This window comes from Lissotriton helveticus, chromosome 12 (genome assembly GCF_964261635.1).
Source record: "Lissotriton helveticus chromosome 12, aLisHel1.1, whole genome shotgun sequence".
In the NCBI taxonomy this organism is placed as follows: domain Eukaryota; kingdom Metazoa; phylum Chordata; class Amphibia; order Caudata; family Salamandridae; genus Lissotriton; species Lissotriton helveticus.
The window spans coordinates 776,658,544-776,684,612 of NC_136073.1; the positions used below are offsets into that span (position 1 = coordinate 776,658,544).

A 26,069-nucleotide genomic window follows, 5' to 3' on the forward strand; every position below is an offset into this window, starting at 1 on the left:
CGACCCAGTGCCTCCCCCAGTTCATCGGCCGTAAGGGGAGCATCAAGCGTTTTCCTGGTCTCATCGGAGACCGCCCTAGGCGGCAAGTCGTCTATGAATTTAGCTACGTCGTCTACGGAGAGGCGGTCTCGCGGGGCATATTGTACTTTGAAATAGGTGGCAAAACTCGCCGCCAGCTCGGTCGGGTCTGTAATCGCCACTCCGTCTTCAGCAGTGAGACCTGGCAGCGTTATCGGTTGAAGACTGCGCTGACATAGCCTATGGAGCATGGTACAGGACTTATCTCCCCACTGGTATATTCTGCTCCGTGTGGCCAACCACGCCTGCTTAGCTTCATCCATCAATATAGATGCATAGGACTGCTGTGCCTGGAGAAGCAATCATATCGCGACCTCGTCTCCCCCTCCCCGGCTCCGCCGCTCCAAGTCTTCTACCAGCGTGGCCGCTTTAGTGGCTGACTCCTGATGTCTGCGACGGGCCGCAGCACACCACGCGATGTCTACCCCCCGTATAGTGGGCTTCATTGCCTCCCAAACCACTGCTGCATCTATATCACCTATTAGGTTTTCCCGCCAGTAATGGGCGATCGCCTCTCGCAGGTGTTGGACATAGCTGGGTTGCTGAAGATGCCACGAGGACATCCTCCACCGGAATGGTTGTCGTGTCCTAAGGAGTTCTACCCTGACCGATACTGGGGAATGATCTGACAGCCCTCTTGGTAATATCACGGCTTCCCGTACCCTGCTCAGGCAGACCGCAGGCACAAACACATAATCCAGTCTCGAGAAGGAGCCATGTACTGCAGAGACATATGTGTATTCGCGCGCTGCGGGGTGCTAATGTCGCCACACATCCACCCATCCCAATCCCTCAACCATAGCATGCAACCGGGTAGGGGAGGTGGGGAGAGAGCTTGTAAGTGCGCCCTGTCGCCTCTGACGATCTATACACACATCCATCACCTCATTCCAATCGCCCCCAACCACAGCCAAGGATTTCGGGATACCATCCCACACCGTGAACAGCTTCTCGGACAGGGCCCACTGCAGGGGGGGAGGGGCATAGACACTTCCAAAGATCACCGGCTCAGCACCCACCATTCCTTTGACAAAAATATAGCGGCCTTGTGGGTTCGCCCATTGCTTCTCATGAACGTAGGCCACTCTGCGATGCACCAAGATAGCAAAACCTCTGGATCCCCTAGCAAAACCAGCATGAAAGACCTGTTGATAGCCAAATCTCTGTAAGCTAAGTACCTTAGATCCCATCATGTGTGTTTCCTGGAGCAAGAGCACGTCAGCGGTCTCCCTCTTCCCCCAGCGCAAGACAGCTCCTCGTTTAATCTTATCAAGCATCCCCCTGACATTCCAGGTGATCACCCGTAGGGACTCTCCGGGGAGTCCATGAGACATTTCAGCCATAGTCAAGTGAGACCCACCAAGTAGGCCCTCTGCGCCACCCCCACACACTTCGCACCTTCCCCAGGACATCAGCAAACGGCACGTGCATTTCCCCCCACCCGCCCCAAAGCCCCCAAACATAAACGATAGCAATCCCCGCCCGACCCCCACCCCAAGCCATCCTCATCCCTACACCTCCCTCCCCTTTCCCCTGCCCCCAACACCCTCCACCCCTATACCTCATAGAACGCTGAAGTACCTGTCGCGGCATGGGCAGCCCTGGGCCCAAAACAGAGGGCCCAAGACCAACCATACCAATGGATCCCAACACCCCTTAGGAACAGTAAAGCCCGCCCCTCCCCCAGTCAACACCCACCGCGTGCAGTAGTTGGAGGCCCCTATCAAGTCGCCCCCGAACCTCCATCCGCAATACCACTCATAGCTAAACCATTCCTGAGAACAAGCAATGTAGGCAGTGTCAATGCTTCCAAGAGAGGAAACCTGACCGTGGGACCCCCGGTAGTCCGAGTCCACTGCGTCAGCAGAGAAATGCATCCCTCCCCAGGGTCTCAAGAATTATCTTCGGAGTGATCAGATGCAACAGCTCTACTATCTTGAGTTGCGCTGGCGGAAGCGGATCTCTTCCGCGACCGGGACCTCCGATGGCGTCCGCTCCGAGCCGGCCGGCCCCTCTGCTCCTGCGACGAACCTCCAGGGTCACCAGGATTCAGTCCCGGCTGAGCATGCGGCCTGATCGGCACAGACTCGTCAGTCCATTTGAAGACGTCTTCAGGGGAATCGAAAAAGTGAGTCCGGGACTGATAAACAACCCGCAGGCGGGCCGGGTACAGTAGAGAATATTGAATCTTCAGACCCCGTAACTTGGCCTTGGCTTCCACGAAAGAACGGCGTTGCTGCTGCACTAGTTTGGTGTAGTCGGGAAAGATCATGATCTTTCGATTTTCGTATGTGATGGAGTCCCTGGTTCTCGCTTCCCGCAGGATAATGTCCCTGTCAGGATAATTCAAAAGTCAGGCAATTACAGGTCTGGGACGCTCACCTTCCGGCGGCCTCTGTGTTAAGGCCCGATGTGCTCGTTCAATTATAAAGCAATTGGAAAGGACCCCCGAGGGGAGCCTGCTCTCCAGCCATTGGGTTAGGAACAGTTCCATATTGTCATTCTCACACCTCTCCGGAAAGCCAACGGAGCGAAGGTTGTTTCTGCGTGCGCGTCCTTCAGCATCCTCCACCCGGGTCGCAAGGTTTTTTTGGATGTGTTCCATCGCAGCCATCTTGCGTTTCAGGGACCCAACATCGTCTGCCACCACCGAAATCCTCGATTCTGCCTCCGTAATCCGTGCCACGGCATTTCGCAGGTCTTGGCGCAACAGAGTCACATCCGCGCCCACTGCCCCAATCTTTGCGTCCAGCATGTCCCTGGACTGGGTGATCGCCGCCATGAGCGCCGCGTTGTCCGGCCCCGCTCCACCGCTACCACCAGCTGCTCCGGACCCTCCACTGGGCCCCGTAAATTTGTCGATGGGCCCTTGCTTGGGCGGACCACCACCTCCCCTGGTCATGGCTACGTGTAGTCTCAGAGCCACAATATGTGAAGGATTCGCACAAGCAGAACAGCGCTGCAAGTCCTCCACCTTCGGGTAGAAGTGTCCGAGGCACCTCGGCTACTGGTGTTGAGTCGGCCCTCAGCCAAGCCAGGGCCAGCGTCACGAAGCAATTGCTGGCCAGTCGCCGGTCCACCCCCACTGCACCGGTCGCCCTGTGGACCACTCCGGGCGCTGCGGGCTCACGTGGGTCTCTGGACGTCCTTCACAGCGCCACAGCCGACCACACCAAACAATGGACTCAGGGGAGTCACCGACGGCCTGCAGGCCGCCCCGAGCAGATCCAGCACACCAACTTTCACAAGGGCCCAAAAGTCCACCTCCAGGGGCAGCACCGCAGCGTTACTCACAGTTTGTCACTGCTGCATACGAGGGCCACAGTCACCCAGGCACCTCCACCGATCAGCCTCAGCCCAGGTCAGGGCCGGCTCCGGGAGCACGAAACCCGAGGCCCCGGCTGTTCGACGTCCACGTAGGCCTCCGTGTCCTCCAGGGGGGCCGATGCGCTCCAAGCACCTCTCCCGTGATCAGCGAGGCAATCCGGCGCGCATTCACGGCGCCTCAGAGTCTCCGCGGCCCACGGTCCGACAGCCGGCCCGTCCGTCAGCTCACCCCCACGGCTGCTCCAAAATCGAGGCCCCGGTCTCGGTGTCAGAGACCAGGCCGCACGCCTCCGCCGGCAACGCAGCCGCACCGTACAGCTCAGGAACGCCGCCCGCGGCACCGGAGGATTCCCAGCGCTGCCAAACACACTCGCCCTGTGTATTTATTGCGGGATGGGCTCAGGGGCCAGGATAATTGGTTGGATGTCGTCCGGGCCGGCGGGAGCTCTACGAAGCTGCGACCGCCATCTTCGCCCGCTAAGCCACGCCTTCGAAAACCTCAAATTTTGATGAACAAATCTAATTTTTCTCAAATTTCTGTGTGGTAAAGTTGTAGTATCACTGGACTGACACAAATTTCCTACCAGTGTTCCCCTAGGTCTCCCGATATAAATGGTACCTCACTCGTGTGGGCGGGTCAAGTACCCGCGACAGGCAAGAGCCCGAAACATATTGAGGAGACATCAAAATGACCTATCACAAAACAACCTGGTGTTGCAAGGGGGGTCACCTGGGTTTTTGGCCCCGGGCTCAGCGGCCATTTTGGGAAACCTATCAAACCCACACATTTCTAAAAACTAGACACACAGGGGAGCCCAGCGAGGTATGGCTTGCGTGGACTTCCATATGATTTCCTACCCAGAATCCCCAGCAAACCTCAAATTTTGCTGAAAAAATCTAATTTTTCTCATATTTCTGTGTGGGAAAGTTCTAGAATCTGCATGGATCCATATATTTCCTACCTTCAGGGTTTCCCCAGGCCTCCCGATAAACATGGTACCTCACTTGCGTCGGTGGGTCAAGTACCCGCGACAGGCAAGCGCCCAAAACGTATTGAGGAGACATCAAAATTACCTACCACAAAACAACCTGGTTTTGCAAGGGGTGTCTCCTGGGTTTTTGGCCCCGGGCTCGGCGGAATCTTGGGAAACTACCAAATCCACGCATTTCTGAAAACTAGACACCTGGGGGAGTTCAGCGAGGTATGGCGTGTGTGGGTCCCCCAACTTTTTCCAACCCAGAATCCCCTGCAAACCTCACATTTAGCTGAAAATCCATATTTTCCACATATTTTTGTGTGGAATCACCGTGCCGGCACAAATATCCTACCCCACAGCATTTCCCCTCAGTCTTCCGAGTAAAATTATACCTCACTTGTGTGGGTGGGGCAAGGGCCTGTGCCTGGGAAGAGTCAAAAACATAGGGATTAAGGGTGTAGCACCGAGAAGTCTAAGCGCTATATATTTTTTTAAAATATACGTTTTTAGCCAATTCTGCATTGGACACCCACAAAAGTGAGGTATCATTTTACTCGGGAGACTGAGGGGAACGCTATGGGGTGGGGAAGGCCTAGCAGCAAAGGGTTTACCCCATCCTGGAGTGTGCAAATGACCAATATCTTATAGCAATGATATGAACGTATTGTGAAACTAAAAAACAAAGGCGAAAAAAAAAACCAGAGGCACTATAAGCTGATCAGACTACATTCAGGGGATGATACTATCAAAATTACACAGAACTAACTAACTCATCCTCATCAGATGGACTGCAAAACCAAGGATGTATGAGGATCCTTCTTTTATTTTTAATACCTATTTTTAACAATAACGTTTTAAAAGTCATATTTGTAATATTTCAGACTACATTTGCAATTTTCCTATATGCATTTATTGCCAAGTACTGTTAATCTTTCATCCATCTTATTTGTACTTCATTATTTTGAGAAGAATTAAGCAGTTACAGGTTTTTATTTCTTTACAAATCAAGGCTCAACCACTACTAGTTTTGAAGGTCAACCCCTTTCTTGTACACCAGGAAGCAGTGTGGACAGTGTCTAATGTAAGAATGGGGACAAGCACGGGTAGTGGGGTTCTCCACGGGGGAATGAGGCAAGATATAGACAGCAAGGCAGAGGCCAATGAGTGAATGAGGCAGTTACTGAAAAATAAGAGCCCTGCCCCATGTAGGACATAAGCTTGCTAAAGCTAGTAAGGACAGTGTCGAAATGAGGGATGAGACCCAGATATAGGTAACAGAGCAGTGGGCGATGGGAAGTTTGACAAGCTGAGGAGGAGTACAGCAGTGTTGCTTGGGAAAGTGAGGTGGATGGGGAAGGTTGTCTTATGTAAATGAAACACTTCATAAAATAGGCCTGGGTAATATCTTCGATAGTCCTGAAAACATCCAGGGGGATATCAAATCTCTTATCAAAAAAAGTTATTTGAAATCCTCACTTGTGCACCCTTTGGCTAGCCCTCAAGAATTTAAGGTTACTTTATATTGTCAGTTTTATTTAACCTTTATAAATCATGTGCAATGGCGATTCTATTTGACAAGGTTTAGGTTACACATTTTACATTTTCTTTTTGCGTTTCCTAGACAGGGGAGCTGGTGTGAGAGACTGCCCCCCTGTCCCTGTAACAACCAAGATAGCCAAAGCACGTTGCATGTTGTTCTTTTCTGTTCTTTATATAAGGATCCGAGAACGAGGTTCATTAAGCCGATCCTTAAGGAAAAACAACCTTGCCATTATAAAGAGGGCTATGACCATTTGTTAGCTTTGTCTACACCTGACGTTTGTTGTGCAATGTTAAATTTTATACGTGTGTCACTTATGATCAGAAAACGGTATACCTAATTTTTTGGCTCCCAGTATCAGTTTTGTTGTTCATGTATATTGTTGTTTTGTTTTTTCATGATTATTTGAACCTGATCGCATAAGCAATGGGCCAAAACTATTGTTATTAACCAATGTATGTTATTAATTTTTTGTACAAATTTAAAAACTGCTCTAAATGAATTTTAATGTATGTTCTGAAATGTATTAATTGACTTTTATGATTCTTATATGAATCGAATAAAGTTTATGAATTGAATTGAGTGAATGAGGCAGTTACTGAAAAATAAGAGCCCTGCCCCATGTAGGACATAAGCTTGCTAAAGCTAGTAAGGACAGTGTCGAAATGAGGGATGAGACCCAGATATAGGTAACAGAGCAGTGGGCGATGGGAAGTTTGACAAGCTGAGGAGGAGTACAGCAGTGTTGCTTGGGAAAGTGAGGTGGATGGGGAAGTTTAAGTGCGGTGCCTTATGAGATAGTGAGACCAGCCTGGAAGGAAGAGCAGTGCCCTGCTCAACAGTGAGTACAGCATAGGAGCAGTAGGAGGTGTACCCCACTTGATAGTGAGATAAGCCTGAAAGGAGTATGACCCATGCCCCACCACAATGAGACAAACCTGAAAGGCGGAAGACCAGTGCCCACTGGATAGTGAGATAAGCCTGAAAGGAGTATGACCCATGCCCTACCACAATGAGACAAACCTGAAAGGCGGAAGACCAGTGCCCACTGGATAGAGAGACAAGCCTGAAAAGAGGAAGAGCAGTGTGCCACAGGATAGTGAGACAAGCCTGAAAGGAGGAAGAGCAGTGTGCCACAGGATAGTGAGACAAGCCTGAAAGGAGCAGGACCCATGCCCCACTGAATAGTGAGACAAGCCTGGAAGGAGGAAGAGCAGTGCACCACTGGATAGTGAGACAAGCCTAACAGGAGGAAGACCAGTGCCCCACTAGACAGTGAGACAAGCGTTGAAGGTGGAAGGTCAGTGCCCCACTGGAATGTGAGACAAGCCTGAAAGGAGGAAGAGCAGTGTACCACTGGATAGTGAGACAAGACTGGAAGGAGGAAGAGCAGTGCACCACTGGATAGTGAGGCAAGCGTGGAAGGAGGAAGACCATTGCCCCACTGAATAGTGAGGCAAGTGTGGAAGGAGGAAGACCAGTGCCCCACTAGACAGTGAGACAAGCCTGGAAGGAGGAAGAGCAGTGCCCCACTGGATAGTGAGACAAGCCTGGAAGGAGGAAGGGCAGTGCACCACTGGATAGTGAGACACGCCTGCAAGGAGGAAGACCAGTGCCCTGCTGAATAGTGAGTACAGCCTAGGAGCAGTAAGAGGTGTGCCTCACTGGATAGTGAGACAAGCCTGAAAGAAGCAGGACGTATGCCCCACTAGATAGTGAGACAAGCATGGAAGGAGGAAGAGCAGTGCCCCACTGGATAGTGAAACATGCCTGAAAGGAGGAAGACCAGTGCCCCACAAGAGAGTGAGACAAGCGTTGAAGAGGGAAGAGCAGTGCACCACTGGATAGTGAGACAAGCTTGGAAGGAGGAAGACCAGTGCCCCACTGGACAGTGAGACAAGCCTAGAAGGAGGAGGAGAAGTGCACCACTGGATAGTGAGACAAGCCTGGAAGGAGGAAGACCAGTGTCCCACTGGATAGTGAGACAAGCCTAGAAGGAGTTAGACCAGTGCCCACTGTAGAGTGAGACAAGCCTGGAAGGAGGAAGACCAGTGCCCCCACAAGACAGTGAGATAAGTGTGGAAGGAGAAGCGCAGTGCACCATTGGATAGTGAGACAAGCCTGGAAGGAGGAAGACCAGTGCCCCACTGGATAGTGAGACAAGCGTAGAAGGAGGAAGAGCACTGCCCCATTAGACAGTGAGACTAGCCTTGATGGAAGAAGAGCAGTGCCCACTGGAGAGTGAGACAAGCCTGGAAGGAGGAAGGCCAGTGCCCCACTGGATAGTGAGACACGATTGAAATGAGCAGGGCCCGTGCCCCACTAGACAGTGAGACAAACCTGGAAGGAGGAAGAGCAGTGCCCCACTGGATAGTGAGACAAGCGTAGAAGGAGGAAGAGCACTGCACCACTGGATAGAATACATTCTTTATTTGTTTTTTTACCATAAAAAATAAAACTTAAAATATATTACAATATAAGTTAATAACAAATGTTACGATAAAATACATCATTATATCTGGATATGTGCAAAATAGATTCCTACTCATTCATAAACATGTTCACAAGTTCACGGTAGAGTGCACCATTAAGACTAGATCTGTACAGGGTTTTCCAACTCATTAGTAAACATATTCACAGGTTCAATGACTGCTTTTTTTAAGAGTGTGACAATCAAGGTTAGTAACTTTACACCGCGACAAATTAAAATGGTTGATGATCCCCCCGCCCAGCGGGTGATGGTCTGCCTACATGTACGAATATTAAGCTCTTTTACAATTGGTTTTAAAAGCGTTCTTCTCGCTTCACTGACTGTAGGACAAACACACATCACGTGGCATAAGGACTCCTGATAATTCCCTTTCCAACTTGGTTGCAGATCCTTTGTTTCGTATACTCCAAACCGATACAGCATATACTTATTTTTAGGAACAATCTGAAGTGAGCTGCTAGATAGTCTTGCGGTTTTAGTTTTACATAAGAATTTATCACTGTCCAGGAATGACTTCTTTTTGCCACTACATTTTTGTCGTCTAGGAAAGATAGTTTTTTTGCAGCGCCATTGCACTCTCTATTAAAAGCCACCCTCTCCATCTTACTATCCCATGCCTCTTTAATGTCCAATTCCACCAGAGCTGTTTTTAGGTTTGCACCCCATGAATACGTTTTTTTTTTTGGTCAAACTGGGCCATTATTTCTGTCCAGTATAGATTATTCAGGGTACCGGGTTTCCGAAAAGCAAAGTTTCCAACACAATTTCACAAAAACAGATTGCCTCTGGAATTTCTGGTTTTGAAGACCAAATTACAGGCGAATCTGGGCTGGTGACACTTCTCCAGGGAGCTTAAAAATGGCTTTATACACTTTTGTCTGTAAGTCATTTAAAATTTCAAATTCCTGGCCATGCCATATTTCCAATCCGTAGGCCATAGCTTGGAGTAATTGTGCTGCCATTGTTTTTAAAAGAGGACTATAAGACGGGCAACTCAATTTTGTTTGTAGCTGTTTATATGCAAAAATTAAGGTTGTGTCTTTGCTTTTCTTGCATTTTCTGAGCCGTAAAGGACATACATCACCCTAAATTTATGCCCAGATACTGGAAAGTGAGACAAGCCTGGAAGGAGTAAGACCAGTGCCCACTGGAGAGTGAGACAAGCCTGGAAGGAGTACGACCAGTGCCCACTGGAGAGTAAGACAAACCTGGAAGGAGAAAGGCCAGTGCCCCATTGGATACTGAGACATGCCTGAAAGGAGGAAGGCCAGAGCCCCACAAGACAGTGAGACAAGCCTGGAAGGGGAAGAGCAGTGCCCACTGGATAGCGAGGCAAGCATGAAAGGAGGAAGACCAGTGCCCACTGGATAGTGAGACAAGCATGAAAAGGAGGAAGACCAGTGCCCACTGGATAGTGAGACAAGCATGAAAGGAGGAAGAGGAAGACCAGTGCCCACTGGATAGTGAGACAAGACTGAAAAGAGTCAAATCCGTGCACTACCAGATGGTGAGATACCCTGAAAGGAGTAAAAACAGTGCACCAATGGATACCGAGCACAGCATAGGAGGAGTAAGAGCACCTTTAGATAGTGAAATCAGCTGGGGAGAAGTAAGAACAGGGACCCTTTGAATACTGAAACCAGCCTGAGTGGAAACACAGCATCTTCTTGTTGGATGAAGTGACAAGGCTGGGAGGAATAACAACAGTGCCCAGTGAAGAGTTGAGACAAGCTGGGGAGGAGTAAGAACAGTGGCTCATGGCATGAGAGCAGCCTGAGAGGATAAAGAACAGGGCACCACTGGATGAAGTGACAAGGTTTGGAGGAGTAGCAGCAGTTCTGGATTGTGAGAAAGCTAGAGAGGCACCCATTGGACAGTAGGGTGTGCCTGGGAGGAGTGGAAACAGTGGCTCACTGGAGAGTGAGATCAGTCTATGAGGAGTGAGAGCAGTGTCCCATTGAACACTAGAGAAGCCGGGGAGACGTAAGATCATTGATACTGGAGATACCGAGGCGGACCTGTGGTATTAAAAGTAGTGTCACATAGGACAAAATGGGGCAGACATAGGTAGTAAAAGTGCACTGTTGAAGTGTGCGTGCAGCCTTGAGGTGCACAATCAGTGCCCCAAGGTAAAGTGAGGCAGCTATAGCTGCTATGGTCAGCACCCCCTAGAGTGCGCCATGCCGTGGAAGTCAGATGAGCTAAAGGAAAGGGTCAGATGTGAGCAGATCAGAGCAGTACCTTAGAGGGAGTAATGCAGGTGTGGGTGAGTAAGTGCAGTACTACCTGTAGTAGGGAAACCAGTGAGGGGTAAGATCTGGGCCTCATGGGAGAATCTTCAGGCCAAGAAGAGCGAAACCAGTGCCCCATGAGGGATGATGTCACAGCCGTGGAGTAAGAGCAGTGCCAGCAAGTCCTGCTAACGCCAGCGAGCCACGAGTGAGCCAACTAAGCACTGATAAAACCCATTGGAAATCACAGCTGTAAATGCTGACATTGAGATGCTGCGATAAGGCCAGTTAAGTCCAGTTCTTTTATGGAATGTGTTGATTTGGGTGTAACACCACTGTCAGTACAATGTGCTAAACAGCCAGGTCAACAGCCCCCCCACTCCCTTATCTATGTTATATTAGCATTTTTCCTTGTCAGTTTCCTACACTGGGATTGCAAAATGTATAGCAAAATACCAGTCTGCAGACTGCCCCTCAGCTGGGAAAGAAGAGAGTCCTTGCAGGGAGCGTCACTTGGGGTTGTCGAGCAAGAGTGGGCCTTTAGAGACATCTACATATTGCCCTGTAGGCCAATGACCGTGGCAGTCTGACGAAGAGGCCACAGGTGCCACTAAGATGGCACACTTATCAGTTATTTCGTCGTGCCAACTCCTGTACCCTCTTCATCGAACACCCCTTCACTATGTCCCCAACGTCTACAGGTTGCACTTCTAGGGACCAAACCGCAACAGAAAAAGATGTCTCGAACCCTGTTTGTCAGCAGTAATGAATTTATTTAAAGTTTAGAAAGTTTATTAAGTAGTAAAAAAAAGAGAAATAGCAAAGAGGAGGTTGACAATATAATATAATAACAATGTACTGAAAACGTTTTAATAATAATAAGTTAGAACAGGAAAAATATTTGCAATTATATGTAGGAAGGCAGTAAAAATGTATGTGCTATTCTTAAATTCATGTAATATAAAGAATCACATCTATCCACCTTCTTGTGCTCTTCCGAGAGCACATCCAGACAACCCAAGTGCTAACACAGTGACTCAAAGATTCCTAAAAACTGCTGATTTGACTTGAGTAAGTCTACCCCTCCAATGGTACTCTCTCTGTAGACGAAGATTACTACTCCCTACTCCGAGCTCAGTGCTCATGGGTGGTCACAAGAGTGAATCCGGAGCTATACAAATACACCCACTCCTAGATAAGGACTCCAGTGCTGTGATATATCACTCACCTGGTCCAGGAAGCCATTCCAGATGGTGAGGTATCCAGCAGGGTAGGTGGCGAAGATGGAGGCGGTCTCCGTGGGGCCGGTGACGGTCAGGTTGCCCCTGCAGTAGTGTTGGATGGCGTCTGCAGCACAGAAAGGGGCAGAGTTTGAGAGGACTCCAGAGTGCTCAGAATGCAAGAGTACAGAGGCAGAGGGGAGGTGGGAGTCTGCAGTTTGAGGACTCCAGAGTCCTGGGAATGCAAGAGTACAGAGGCAGTGGGAAGGTAGGAGTCTGCAGTTAGTGGACTCCAGAGTGCTAAGAATAGGAGTACAGAGAGGAGGTGGGAGTCTGCAGTTAGAAGGCTCCAGAGTGCTAAGAATAGGAGTACAGAGGGAGGGTGGGAGTCTGCAGTTAGAGGGCTCCAGAGTGCTAAGAATACGACTACAGCTACTTCTACAGTGCCACTATCACCCCCTGTATTCTACAGCAGTGTTTCTGGCAACCACTGAACTTGACAACCCTGATTCCTCAGGTATCGTGGAAAACAATACAGTATCTTTCGCTCCGACCCTCGTGCTTACTTTTCTCAGTGTACAAATAGAATGACGATTGGAACGGTTTCAATAAGTATTTATTGGTCACGTGTCAGTCCAGTGTGAAACATATTAGCTGCGACAATCAGAATTCAGGAGAAGACAAATGTGATCGCTAGCACCAATATCGTAAAAAGTAGATATATTTCTACCATAGTGCTAATAAGATGAATACAAACAGATTTTATGAAAAACAAAAGCATTGGCATACTCCTACGATGCGTGGCCTACCTAAATGTACCTAGCCTAGATATGTAGATGGGTCATGTGTATGTAAATGCCAGGATAGATCCTAATGGAGCCAAGAATCCCCCAGGGAACTATTAACCCCTCACCTGATGGTTCTGAATGAAGGACCCCCTCTCTGCGTCGAGGATGGCACCCCACAAGGGATGTCAGGTCTCTGCCTGTCGAAGAATCACCCTGCAGAGTCTCGGTCCTGCCTGGAAGGAATTCCCCTCTGCTCTGTAAGGGGGAGTGAGGGTCTTTTATACTAAAGTGGCAACTCCAGGGTTTCTTCTAGAATCGATATGTTTTGAAAGCATTCACTAATCCTCTGCTAATCCTTTTCTAAACAAACATGATCATGCACAGCTGGCTGTTGACCATGGATGAAAAAAAGTGGTGATCCTTATACAGAATAAATCTACCATGCCTGGGGATATGTTTATGTACATCAGGTACAAGGGTTAAGATATGGTGCCAAGAGCCTGATGTCGGAGAGACAGAAGTAAGATACTAGGGTAAAAGGTCACCTGTGTAGGACCAATAAGTCGTGTGGATGGGACAAAATGTATGTAATTAGTATGTACATGATGGGACTATCCTAAAGGACATGACAGCCTGTAGTAGGCAAGGATAGTAGTCAGCTTGACCCTTCTCTTGAGGATGACCTTCTGCTAGTTCTGTTTTTTTAGCCAATAGTATTGAATCATGCTAGTACTGATCATTTCAATTTTCCTGTCATAAGTATGGGCCAACACGCATTGCAGCATGCTATAAAAGCAGGACTGGCATGAAGTCAGCTGGCAATTATAGGCAAGATCGCCAAAAGGACTCGCAAGATGTAGGGCTAGGTAGGTCAGAGGGATGACTCTAAGAGGAGCACAGACAATTAAGCATGGAAGCTATCCATGAGTTTGTAGATAAGTACTACTTTGAGTAGTTTACTCACTTCAGTACATATTTATGCTGTTTGTGCAAAACTTTCAGATCATTAGCACCACTTTAATGTATGAATACAGCAGCCAGCAACTGAAAAGAGAACTGCAAATATGCGCAGAGTCTGCCTCTGCACCACACGTGGCACTCTTTTGCTTTATCTGTGTGAACTAGATGCATTTTATTTTTTGTTGAACTCTGCAAATTATGCATTAGATGGTAGACTATAAGACACTATTGTGCAAAAACTGCTGCAGCCGACTCACTGCAGAGTTCTAGTGGCTATTAACTAGATCAAACAAGCATTTTTGTTGGCATTGTAAATGACAATGCCTTTTATTTATGTGTTTTTAAAGGAACACATATATAAAAGGCATTGTCATTTTTAATGGCAACAGCTCAAACTCTCATAAATGCGAGACCACTCTAATGGTGGCAGCACCCATTTCTTTAGATGCTGCTCGCTGTATTCAGGTTACAGCGAGCAGCGTCTAAAGAAAGGGGTGCGGACAACATTAAAAGTGAAAGCGCGTATGGTGCGCTTTCACCTAAAGCGGAAAAAAATGAATTAATTAAAAAGATTCTGTAGCACGGCCGCTAAAGTGAAAGCGGCCAGTGCTGTTAATTGATTAAATAAATAAGCACGGCCGCTAAAGTTGAAAGCGGCCTGCACTGTAAATTAAATCATTAAATGAGTGCAGCCGCTACAGTTATAGTGGACCGAGCTATAATTTAAATACAAATAAGTTAAAAGCAGGCGGTCTGCTGCGATGTCGTGGGCGGAATAGGGGAAGTTCATTAAAGAAAATAGTGCTCACCGACTTATAAAGCAGACCGTGTAACAACACACGTAAACAATCCAGTTGTTATGGGAGGAAACAAATGCAGACAAGGCACTATGCCTATTCACAAATGAAAAGCAACCATTTTGCAAGGACAGAAAAAGGAGGCAATGGAAAAGATGGACGGAGCTTCTATGCCGTACCTCAATACAGCATGCCTCGCAAAGCAATGCATGCACTGCCCAGGCTCGACCTATAAAAGAACCTGGTCTTTCTAGTAAATGCACAGGGCATGGACCAATTATGCTCATCATAGCCCTACCCCTCCCTATTGGTAAAGGACTGACCCAAGGGTGAACACTAACATAGGAACTGAAAAGGACACACGCCCTCTGCCCACGTTTTAGACAAGAACATACTTCTTGTTATGCATGTTACTGGTGCAGTTGCAGCTTCATCTGTGCCCCAGGGCCACTAGTTAGAAGGTGAACCTATTTTTTTTTAGCATTGAGGTACTGTCTTACCCTGGTGGTAGAGTGGGCAGTGTCACTTACTTGCAAGAAGAAGGCTTGGTTTGAGATTATCTGCAGAGGGGTACGGGAGTGTACATTACTAAATGAATGGGCACGTACATTACTAAATGAATGTCCATTCGCAACTCACACACCTGGAACTGAATCGCCTCTACACATTTTCAATTACAGTCAGGTAGGAGAACCTAGGTACTGGGAGACACATTTTCTTGCTCCAAAGTTTGATTCAGTCAAGCCCTTGATGTATCATAGTAAGCATATTTGCAGAGCGCACGTCCACACCAGCAGAGGTTTCTTGGCACTATAGACTTATACTTGATGTTTACTGTTTCCTAACTCAGTGACGCTTGTTTTCTTGAACTCCAAGGATGAAAGGCGGAGTGAGCCCTAAAAAACAGCAAACCTTTAACAAAGGGTCAAACATTGAAGTGGATGCACTAGTCTAATGAACTATATAACCACCCATCTATGAGGAGGCTCTCTTTGCTGGCATAATCAACTCATATGTAAACTTCGAACTTGCACTGGTTAATGCACAACGCTCTGACGGCTCTCAAGGACCGAGTTTGCGTTACATACAAACACAAAATAATAACTTGACCAGCTCTGGATCACATGAATTCGTAGAGTGGTAAAAGCTGGGATTCCAACCCAGCTGCTCTTTTTAGGTTTTGCCTGGCGAAAGCTGCGCTCTGCGCAGCTTTTTCGCGCAGGCGAAAACCTAATGAGAACTGTAGTGTGGGTTTGGGTCGGCCCTCGTCATTTATTGGCTGGCTCCATAAATGGAGCATAGCCATTGGACGAGGGGCCTGTCCGTCAATGCCGGACCAGATTCGGGGGCGTTCCCGAGATTCTTTGGCTTTTGCCGACGTCACGCGACGTCAGCCGAAAGCCGGGAACGCCCCCGAATCTGGTCCGGCATTGCCGGCACTTCTGCGTCTCTCCACCCCCCTTTTCCGCCCCCTCCCGCTTGTTTCCTGATGCTGGCCTCGCAATGGCGCTGCGTCTCTCCTCCCCCTTTCCCGCCCCCTCCCGCTTGTTTCCTGATGCCCGCCTTCCTGCTCCGGCCGTCGTGTGCACAGCCGTTTTGCCCGTGAAAATCACCGCCGCAGCCCCGGGGCCGCGGAGAAGCCGAGGGAACAACCGCTGACGTCACCCGGGAGCCGCGCTACCATTGGTTCAGGCTGCGGGAGGCTCGCCGGGCGACCTGCGCGGTGATTGGCTGCCTTTTTTCCCTCGGTTTGCGGTGAGTGCTGTGCTCGGGGGTCAGCTTGCGGGTGTTCTGCGATGGCGGGAGGAGACGAGGAGCGGAGGTTTTTTGGGACATTGGGAGGGAGAGCGGGCCGGGTGGTGTAGACGCTGGCGTTCGGGGCATTGCAACCGAGGCCGCGTTTCGAAGCGCTTGGCGAGCCTAGTGCGAGGTATGCATCCTCCTGTTAATGTGTCTGATTGGCCGGGAACGCGGTCGTTGCTTTGGGTTGGCCTCGCTGATGGAAGGCATTTGCAAGTTTCTTTGTTCTATATAAACATTCTTCTGGTGCCTGTGCAAGCTATCGTCGATGGCTGCCATCTCAAGGTCAGGCGGTAAAACTGCCGGGTTGTCAGTTTAATTGGTCACGCCCTTATACTAACGGAGAAAATGACAAACTAGAAAGCATTTGCCTGACTCTAACATGGTTATAGCGGTGGCGCGTATCCACGTCCATATGTGCAATCTGGTTTGTGTAGTTCCTGTCACAGTTCTCAGAAGCTCTGCGCGTTCTGCTGTAACCCCGCCCCCCTGCCTCCCTCATCTTCCTCCGCTGCTTCCCGGCCCCGTTCCACAGCCCTAGCCCCGCTGCCGTCTCCGTCGTTCCCCACCAGCACCATGCCGGCCGTGTCCAAGGGGGACAGAATCCCTCAAATTTATAGTGTGAGACCTACATGTATCCTGAGGTACAGTTCTAGACTGGCCATGCTATTTTGTATCTGCTGCTACCGAATTAAACTATTTAGCTATGGTTTCCTGAAATTTGGTTGCAGGTAAATTTCAGTGTTCTCTTAAATTGTACTGTCTCATTGCTGGCTTGTAATAAGGTTTTCAACTTGGACATGGGAGAGAACCTGCTTTATTTGATGCTGTGGATTAAATCTGCAGTACGTAGAAATTGGTTGCCTTGGACGCTGGGTTGTATTTAATCTCTTTGATGCAGTTGGTCGCGGGTGGCTCTATTAAAGTTTGTAGCTAGAGTTCAGTATATCTTTATGAAGTGGTTTGCTTGTGCCTCCGTGTGCCCCTGTTGCCCGCTTGTGCTGTGTGGGTGTGTGTGGAGGGCTCTGTGTGGCTGTGTGTGTAGGAAGCTTTGTGTGGCTGTGTGTGTGGGGGGCTTTGTGTGGGTGTGTGTGTGGGTGGCTCTGTGTGTGTGTGTGGGGGGGCTCTGTGTGTGTTTGTGTGTGTCATTTGCGAGAGATAAAGCTAGTGGCATTGTAAATGACAATGCCATTTATTTATGTTAAAAAAACATAAATAAAAATAATGTCAAGAGCAATGCCAATAGCTCTAACTTTAACAAAGGCAAAACCATTGCATTGTAAATGCTTGTTTAGGGTTGAGCCTGCAAGAGAATGCACTAGGCCACACAACTCACTTGCAAGACATTGTTGTTAACAAAAAAAGGCATTAGAGCCAGCATGTTGCTTACCATTTGTTGGCTTGCGTGGTACTCTTCTTTACAACCTCGTAATTCATCTAGGCGGGCCTCACCTCATTTTCGTTCCTCTCTGTGGAGCATGGACCAAGCACTGATTGATTCAGCTTAATCAGTGCCCGTCCACTGCTCCTGACATGAGTAAGGTACTCATTTGTTCTGTTTAACTTTTGGTGCCCTGCAAACAGAAGGCGAGTGACTGGCAAAAACGTGCCCAGCAGGACAAACAAGATTGCAAAGATTTATGTTCTATAGTTAACTTTCTTTTATTTTGTCAACTGTTCTTTTCTCACTTTGCACTCATGTTTTCTTTTGTTTTTTCTCTTGGGGGCTGTTCTCAAAAGATGAGGATCATTTTATTGCAAAGCAACATTGTTTAATTTCTGAAATGATGCTTTAACACATAAACATGCAGTACACCCCAATCCACCCATTTCCAATTTGCCCCATTCCAGTCCACGCCAATCTACCCTACCTCATCCCACACAAATCCGCCCAACTCAGTCCAACCCACCACAGACCAATTCAATACACCTCACTCCAATACAACCCACTCACCCCAATGCACTAAAGTCCACCCCACTCCAAATTACCCCATCCAACCCACCCCACTCTAGTCCACACCAATCCATCCCACCTCACTCACACCAATCCCCCATACTCAATCCAATCCACAGCAGACCAATCCAATCCACCCCACTCCAACCCAGACATTTGCCCCAATTCAATCCACTCCAGTCCACCACACTCCACCACACTCCAATCCTCCCAACCCATCCCACTCTGCCCCACTCCTATTTACCCCACTCCAATCCAAAACAATCTGCCCCACTCAATTCCGAAACTATCTGCTTCACTCTAATCCACCTCACTCAAATTCAAACCACTCAACCCAATCCACTCCAGTCCACAGCACTCCAATCCCCCCAACCCACCCCACTCCAATCTATCCCCCTCAAATTCGCCCCATTCCGATCCAAAACAATCTGCCCCACTCCAATCCAAAACATTCTGCCGCACTCCAATCTGCCCCACTCCAATCCAAAACAATCAACCCCACTCCAATCCAAAACAATCTGCCCAACTCTAATCCAAAACTCACTGCTCCACTCCTATCTGCCCCACTCCAATCCAAAACACTCTGCCCCGTCCAATTTACCCCACACCAATCCTAAACTATCTGCCCCACTGCAATCCAAACACTCTGCACCCTCCAATTTGCCCCACACCAATCAAAAACAATCTGCCCCACTCCAGTCCAAAACAATCTGCCCCACTAAAATCCAACACAATCTGCCCAACTCCAATCCAAAACACTCTGTCCCACTCTTATCTAAAACACTCGACCCCAATCCAATCTGTCTCACCCCAATCCAAAACAATGTGCCCCACTCCAGTTGGACCCACTCCAACCCGCCCCTCCAATCTGCGGCATTCCAATCTGCCCCCCTCCAATCAGCTCCACATCAATCCAAACCAATCTGCCCCACTCCAATCTAAAATAATCTGCCCCACTCCAATCTAACACAATCTGCCCCATTCCAATCTAAAACAATCTGCCCCACCTCAATCCAGTTCACCCCATTCCAATCCAATCCACCCCTATACAATCCACCCAACTCAATCCAATCCACCCTACTCAAGCCAATCCACCTCAATCCAATCCAATCCACCCCACTGCTATCCAATATACTCCACTCCAACCCCACTTCACCCCACTCCAGTCCACCCCACTTCAGTCCATCCCACCTCAATCCAATCCACCACACCTCATTTACCTCAACCCCAATCCAATTTAATCCACTTCATCCAGTCCACCAGCCTCCTATCGACCACACTCCACTACAGTCCAATACACCCACTCTACTCCAATCCACCCCACACTACCTCAATCCACTTCACCTCAGTTCAGCCCACCCCTTCCCACTGCACTCAATCGAATCCATCCAGCCCACCTCATTCCAATCCACCCCACTCCAGTCCACCCCATCCAGCTCCACTCCAATCAAATTCGTCCCACTCCAGTCCAATCCACCCCCACCAGTCCAATCCACCCACTCCACTCTAATTCATCCCACTCCAAACCACTCCATGTAATCCTATCCACCTCACCCCAAACAAATCTAATCTGCCCTGCTCCAATCCACCCCAATCTAATCCACCTCACCCCATTTCAACCCGCCCCCTCCAATTTAATGCACCCCATCCAGTCCACCCACTCCAATTCACCCCAGTCTTCTCTTCCTCAATCCAATCCACCCCACTACCTCAATCCACTCCACACTCCAACCCACTCCACCTTATTCCACCCACCCCACTCAACTCTAACGTCACTCCATTCTACGACACTGCACTTTACGACACTGCACTCTATGACACTGTACTCTACGACTCTCTCTGCCACTGAACTCGACTCCCTTCAACTCAACTCTACTCCTCCACCTCCATTCTATGATACTCTACTCCAACAAATCCAGTCTACAACACTCTACTTCACCCACTCCACTCCAGGACTCTTCACATCACTAACTTTTAGCCATGCGGTACAGCAGCCACACTAGTGTACAATGTGGCAAAACCACATTGCCAAAGCCAATAACTCTGTGTAAACAAGACCTATTGGCTTTGCCAATGCTTGTTCTACATTCTTCACTGTACCATCTAAACCACAACTCTTCCTTGCTTGAGGCAAAGGGCTTGAATCTGACTGTAACAGAAACGTAGACAGTGACTCCTCACCGAAACCTCTGGTCCATTTAGTTGCCTTATTGACTACCAGATCAAATCTTACCTACCTTCTGCTTAATGCAGACTTTCTTGTCACGTAATAACCTTTGTGTCCATGTCATTTAAAAAAATCTTTTACTGATTTAATCTCCACCAAGTGTGCTGGAAGGCTCACATTATAGGGGTGCAACTTCCACTTAGGAGAGGAAAGGTGGCTGTCAGGTATGTTCAATAATTAAAAGGAATTAATCCAGCACTATTAATCATAAGGGTTTGCCAAGATAGCTACTGGGTATGGCACAAGTTACTTCTTGGAAGCACCAGCTGATATACTCTCTGTGTTAATCAGTTCAATAAAGTGTAATCTAATCTAATCCTGTCTGTTCAGACAGTGGAACATCAGGGGATGCCAAGTGAGAACTGCGGGTGCTGGTATTCCACAATGGGGGAAATCAGGTGATATCCCAAAAGGCTTCTGCTTTTGAAAGATCAAGTTTACTGGGGTCTGTCACCTCACATGTAACTAAACCTGTTACAGGCGAAACCCCTGGAGTAAGTGGCAATCCGCCTCCTAACACTCTTGAGCACAGTGCTTAATTTGAGTAGGTGGTTGCAGGTGCATACATTTTTTGGGCCCATGACTTATTTTTTATCATCAGATTTTGACCCAGAACAAAAGAGAGAGAAGAAAAGTGACAAAGAAGGTGGAAGAGAAAGATAGGAGAAGATTGGCAATGGGAGAAAGAAGGGATGAAAAGGAGCATGCAAGAAAGCAATAAAGAGACAGGAAGGGTAGGGTGATGGTAGAAAGAGGCATGAGCTGAAATCAAGACAAGACTATGGGCCATTATATCCTACGGGATTTATATTTCAGCAGACGGGATATCCGTTACCGTTGTGACGGAGTAACGCATCCGCCACGATCTATATCATGCCCTATGTGTCTCAGTGGACTGACATCTGCTCCAGAAACCTGTGTTTGATCTCATGGCCACAGATTTCAAATCCCAGAGATCCAGTCAGCCTTTCATCCTACTGAGGTTGAAAAAATGAGTACCAAAATGTTGGGTATCAATAATTACCTATTATCCAGTGCCAAGGTGCCCCAAGGGTAATGCGAGCTTTACAAGAACATTTGATGTTAAAACTAGGCTGTATTGGTCTTCAGCATAACTTGCGGCACGCCCCTACAGAAGACACTAAACGCCGTACACATATTTGTTTCCACAAGTTATGCAGAGGCTGTGTGCCATAGCCCTACCTTCTATGCTACAACAAACTGAGGGTCACATCTTTTTGTAGGCTCCAGTCTTGAATGAACCTTCACTTGGTTGGTAGAGGAGAGCAACAACCATGAAGCTACTTCTACAGTCTATGCTGGGTGGCACTATTTTGCCCTCTCTTCAGACTGTCTTTGAAATGCATACCTCACACATCTACCCTAATGTGGCTTTTTTAGAGTTTAATTAAGGAATATACCAAAAAGATGCAATACACGCACAGTCATATTAAAAATTGATATCAACAGTAATGACCATATTTGAACTGCCGAACATAATCTCCACCGACTTCCAGTCCAGCGGATGAGCCGGAATAACGTTTTGTGGTGAATGGAAGGATCTTTCGGTGCTACACCCATATAACATCAACGGCATACCCAGAAACAACCATTAGGCTCCAGATCCAGTAGTCCAGCATCTTTGGCAAATGCAATCTGCAAGGATTTGGAGGAAAAGAGGGATCGAGCTGTGGAACTAATTAAATGGCATACAGTGATAAAAAGCCAATTAAATGAGTACATACATCTATGAGGTTTGTAAGTGTTCACTTAAGCCCAAAGTCCTGGTCTGGTGATAACATTGCACCATCAGCTGTTGAGTCTGTGCTCTTTGTTACATTTTCGCTGAACAGGGCCTCACACACCTTTTCAGCGGAGATCACATAATCAATATTATATTTTGTAGGATAGGATACTTCACTAGATTATAAGCGGTTAATCTCAAAACACAATGAATGCCTTGGAGAATGCCCTGAGAACATGACTTTCCACTAAAATGTTCTCAGAGGGACTAGCTTAGTGTTGCCTCTTAAATCCAAGCAACTAAAAGCTATATTGACTTGAGCATTTTAGTAATTAAAGCAAACACAAGGAGATGATGGACGGAGCACTGAAACTTTTCAGACTCTCACCCTTCATCAGCCAGGCTAGCTTGAATCCAATGGCAAAGTGATCAAGGGACCCACGTCTGGGCATATCCTGCCAACTTAGGGCGAACAAAGCAAACACAAGGAGATGATGGACGGAGCACTGAAACTCTTCAAACACTCACTCTCCTCGTGTTTGCTTTGTTCACCCTCAGTTGGCAGGGTATGCCCAGACGTGGGTCCCTTGCTCACTTAGCACCTGGATTCAAGCTAGCCTGACTGATGAAGAGTGTTACCAAGAAAACGGTCCCAGGATGCTTGTTTCTGGTTCAGGGAAGATCTGGCCTGGCAGTTCGACTGGACTGTTCCCATGAGGCACAGGGTCAAGACTGATTTGCATATAGCTGGGTCTGAACTGAGGTGGTAAGGTGAGCTAAATAATGATGATGAATTCAACCCAGATCTGTGACTGGAGGTGAGTGTCTGAAAAGTTTTAGTGCTCCGTCCATCATCTCCTTGTTTGCAGTTTATTAATTACACACAACTTGACTGCTCTGTGTAAGCAAATGGTGAGAGATCAACGAAGTACTCCACATCACACATCGTGGGAACCATGGTCCTCTTGTTTTTGTCAATGTTTCATTGGCCTTTAATATTGTGGCCCTTAGTAAGCACCCTCTCCACCAAAGGGCCTCAAAGGAAGAATACTACATTGCTCAAGACATACCCACCGAACAGCCCACCTTAGTCAGATGGGCACTTTCAAGTTAGAAACCATCTCCAGGACCTGTGACATACCCTACGGCTCAATTCTTTCTAAGCCGATCGTCAATTTCTATATGGAGATCCATTGAACAGTTCTGACAGACAAGGACATCAAATACATAAGTGCAGTGATTACACTGAACTGTGCCTGAAAATTCAATTAATGCGCAATGTTGACATTCTATGAACGGCGTTGCTCCCTACCAAGCTAGACAGTCCAAGGGTTACCTCAAACTCAACCCAAGGAAAACCAAGTTCATCCTTATTCTGCTGAGACTTAACAGCAACAAACTCAAGATATTCTTCTTCGTGTAAACATATATCTTGTTCAATTTTAATTGTTGCAAAGTGGTCCGATACCCACTTAGATTTGGTTTGTGTTATATAAAACCACAAGTAAAATTGCAAGACTGCAACTAAGATGCAATCATCTATGCATCAAGATGGCTTCAGACCTCCAACTGCCAATCAGTACCAGGTCGCTTGACTTCAATTTTGACACTCCCCGCAGATGCAAGACCCATATCATTGCGAAGATGAAAACTGCATGGCAAAGTTCTTCTTTTCCTGAAACAGTCTTAAGATCTACCATTGAAGGTCTGGTCCTCTTGCATCTTCATGGGAGCAGTGCCCTGCCAACACGTATGTCGGTATCCCACCACGACAATCCAAAAACCATTCTCCGCCAAGTGACCAGCCCCCTCATCTTGAGTCTTCAGAGGCTCTTAGGGAACTCCATCGGCTCTCTCTGTCGGCCTGCTATACCTTTAAAAAGTGTTGTATCGTTTGCAATACACTCTATACAAAGACGCCTCATTACCTGGACTCACTGCAATACTAGAATTCAAGAGTTCAGGAATGAGAAAACTTTCTCCGGCTCCCCCCAGGATCTGGAACAAGAGCTCAGTCGAAATTAGACAACTGATGCCCCTCCATCCTCATCTTCCACAAGCACTGAAACAATTGAGACACCTCCCTACATACATCTTCCTGCATCCTAATATGTCTACACTGACAACTCCCCTTGACTTACACACCAGCTACAATCCTCTGTCGACATGCACCCACCTCACATGTTATGGTCACCTAGCATTGAATAGCCCCTGCCCCATTTGTTTTGTACCATACTCCCTTGATTTGTACCTAGATTGACATCCCATAAATCCCACTATACACACCTACAAAGCAGTGGGAGCAGGAACACTTGGACTAAGTGATTGGAGGACAAATGGGGAAAGAAGGCAGCAAGAGGCAAAATGAAGTGAGGAGACAGCAGAAGGAAGGAGATATAGGATAAAGCCTGGCAGCAATATAAGGGGGGTCTGGGTTACCACACCGTAATAAAGAGCATAGGCAGTTCCGGCAGCAGCAAATGATGCAACGATCTGTATGACCACGAAGAGCGGTAGTTTCCTCCATTGGAAGCGTCCTAGAAGGCACATGCTGAGCGAGAAGGCAGGATTCAGGTGCCCTCCTGGAGAAGACCAACAAAAGAGATCAGTCAGTAGCCCTGCCTCTCACATCTTTCTGATGCCACATTTCTACACCACCCAAGTCTATCCCGCTTTTAGCCACCAAAAAGGACCGCTGTGGCACGGTGTACCCAGGTTGGTTCAAAGTGTCCAACGATCAGTCTTAACAGCAGAGGTTCTGTTTTGGAACATTTTGTAGGCCTCAAGTCTCCTGGAAGAACAGCAGTGAAGGAAGAAGAATCTGTCGCAAGAGTACATGCTAAAGATCATGTGAGGGAGATCCATACATAGATGATCGAAGTGACAGAAAGAGGACAAGCTGGTCTAGAAATATTCAAGATATTTTTTTTATTTTGCAGTAAGAGAAAAAGGAACCTACTGACAGCCAAGCCCTTCCTGAGAAGGCCCCATCATGTAAAGAGGTCTGCATTTGCCGCACTGTACCTGAGACGCCGCCCGAGATGTAGATGGCCATGGTGACCGCCAGCGCGCCGCCCAGGTACATGGTGAAGTAGCCTCCTTTTGTATGGTAGCTGGTCACGGCCTGCGCGGTGGAGCCATTGGTCATCAGCTGTCAGGAAAAAAAGAAAAGAGCCATGTATACATGGAAACAAAATACAGCAAGGCCATTCTTCACTCATCCTCCTAAGCACACAACACGATTTTGGAGACATCTTCTGGTGTGTTAGGGAGCGATAGGTGAGAGGCTCAGTAGCATCAAGCAGATGACAGGTGGCAACATTTCAATGAACAACCCAACATTTTTCTACCATAACAACATAACAGTGCCAGTGTCTTTGTGCCAGTGTGGACACAGTCTTAGTGTCTCCGTACCAATATCCTAGTGCCTGTGTCCTGGTGCTGGCGTTCACCTGCTTAGTGTCCTTGCACCAGTGTTTCAGCTTCAGTGAACATGCGTCCGTGTCAGTGGCCTGGTATGAGGCTCCCAGCGTCCGTGTTTGTGTCCCTGTGCCAATGCCATGTCCTTGCGTCAATTTCCCAGTGCCAGAGTTGGTAAGTCTGTGACAGTATGTGTGTGTGCTCTACTGTGTCCAGAAGTCACTGTTCCAGCTTCAGGCATTTTATCAGTATCTCAGTGTCACTGCTGTGCCCCCGTGTCAGTGTCCACCTGCTGCCACCCCATCGGTGATCCATATCAATACCCAAGCATCGGAGGGGGGGGGGGGGGTAATCATTGTCAACTATTCCAGGATAGTGCCCCTCTGTCAGCGACTTGGTGTCGGTGCCCTACGGCAAGTGTTTGTGCACTGCCAGTGTCCCCCTGTCAGCATTAGTGTTCTAGTGTCAGTGTCCTACTGCCTGCAGGATGGCTCAGTGAGCTGAAAGTTCGCTGC

At 48.0% G+C, this 26,069-nt stretch overlaps 1 protein-coding gene across 2 annotated transcripts in view; it reads right to left on the minus strand.

The window, feature by feature from the left end:
• The window catches only part of AQP10 (aquaporin 10), a 135,025-nt gene that overhangs the window by 30,484 nt on the left and 78,472 nt on the right, over window positions 1–26,069 (minus strand). For both annotated transcript variants that reach the window (XM_078671644.1, XM_078671645.1), the window contains exons 2-4: window positions 25,159–25,285; window positions 24,579–24,716; window positions 11,873–11,991 (exon numbers count right to left, since the gene is read on the minus strand). In XM_078671644.1, the coding sequence (XP_078527770.1) occupies window positions 11,873–11,991; window positions 24,579–24,716; window positions 25,159–25,285 (384 nt within the window). The remainder of the gene's footprint in view (window positions 1–11,872; window positions 11,992–24,578; window positions 24,717–25,158; window positions 25,286–26,069) is intronic.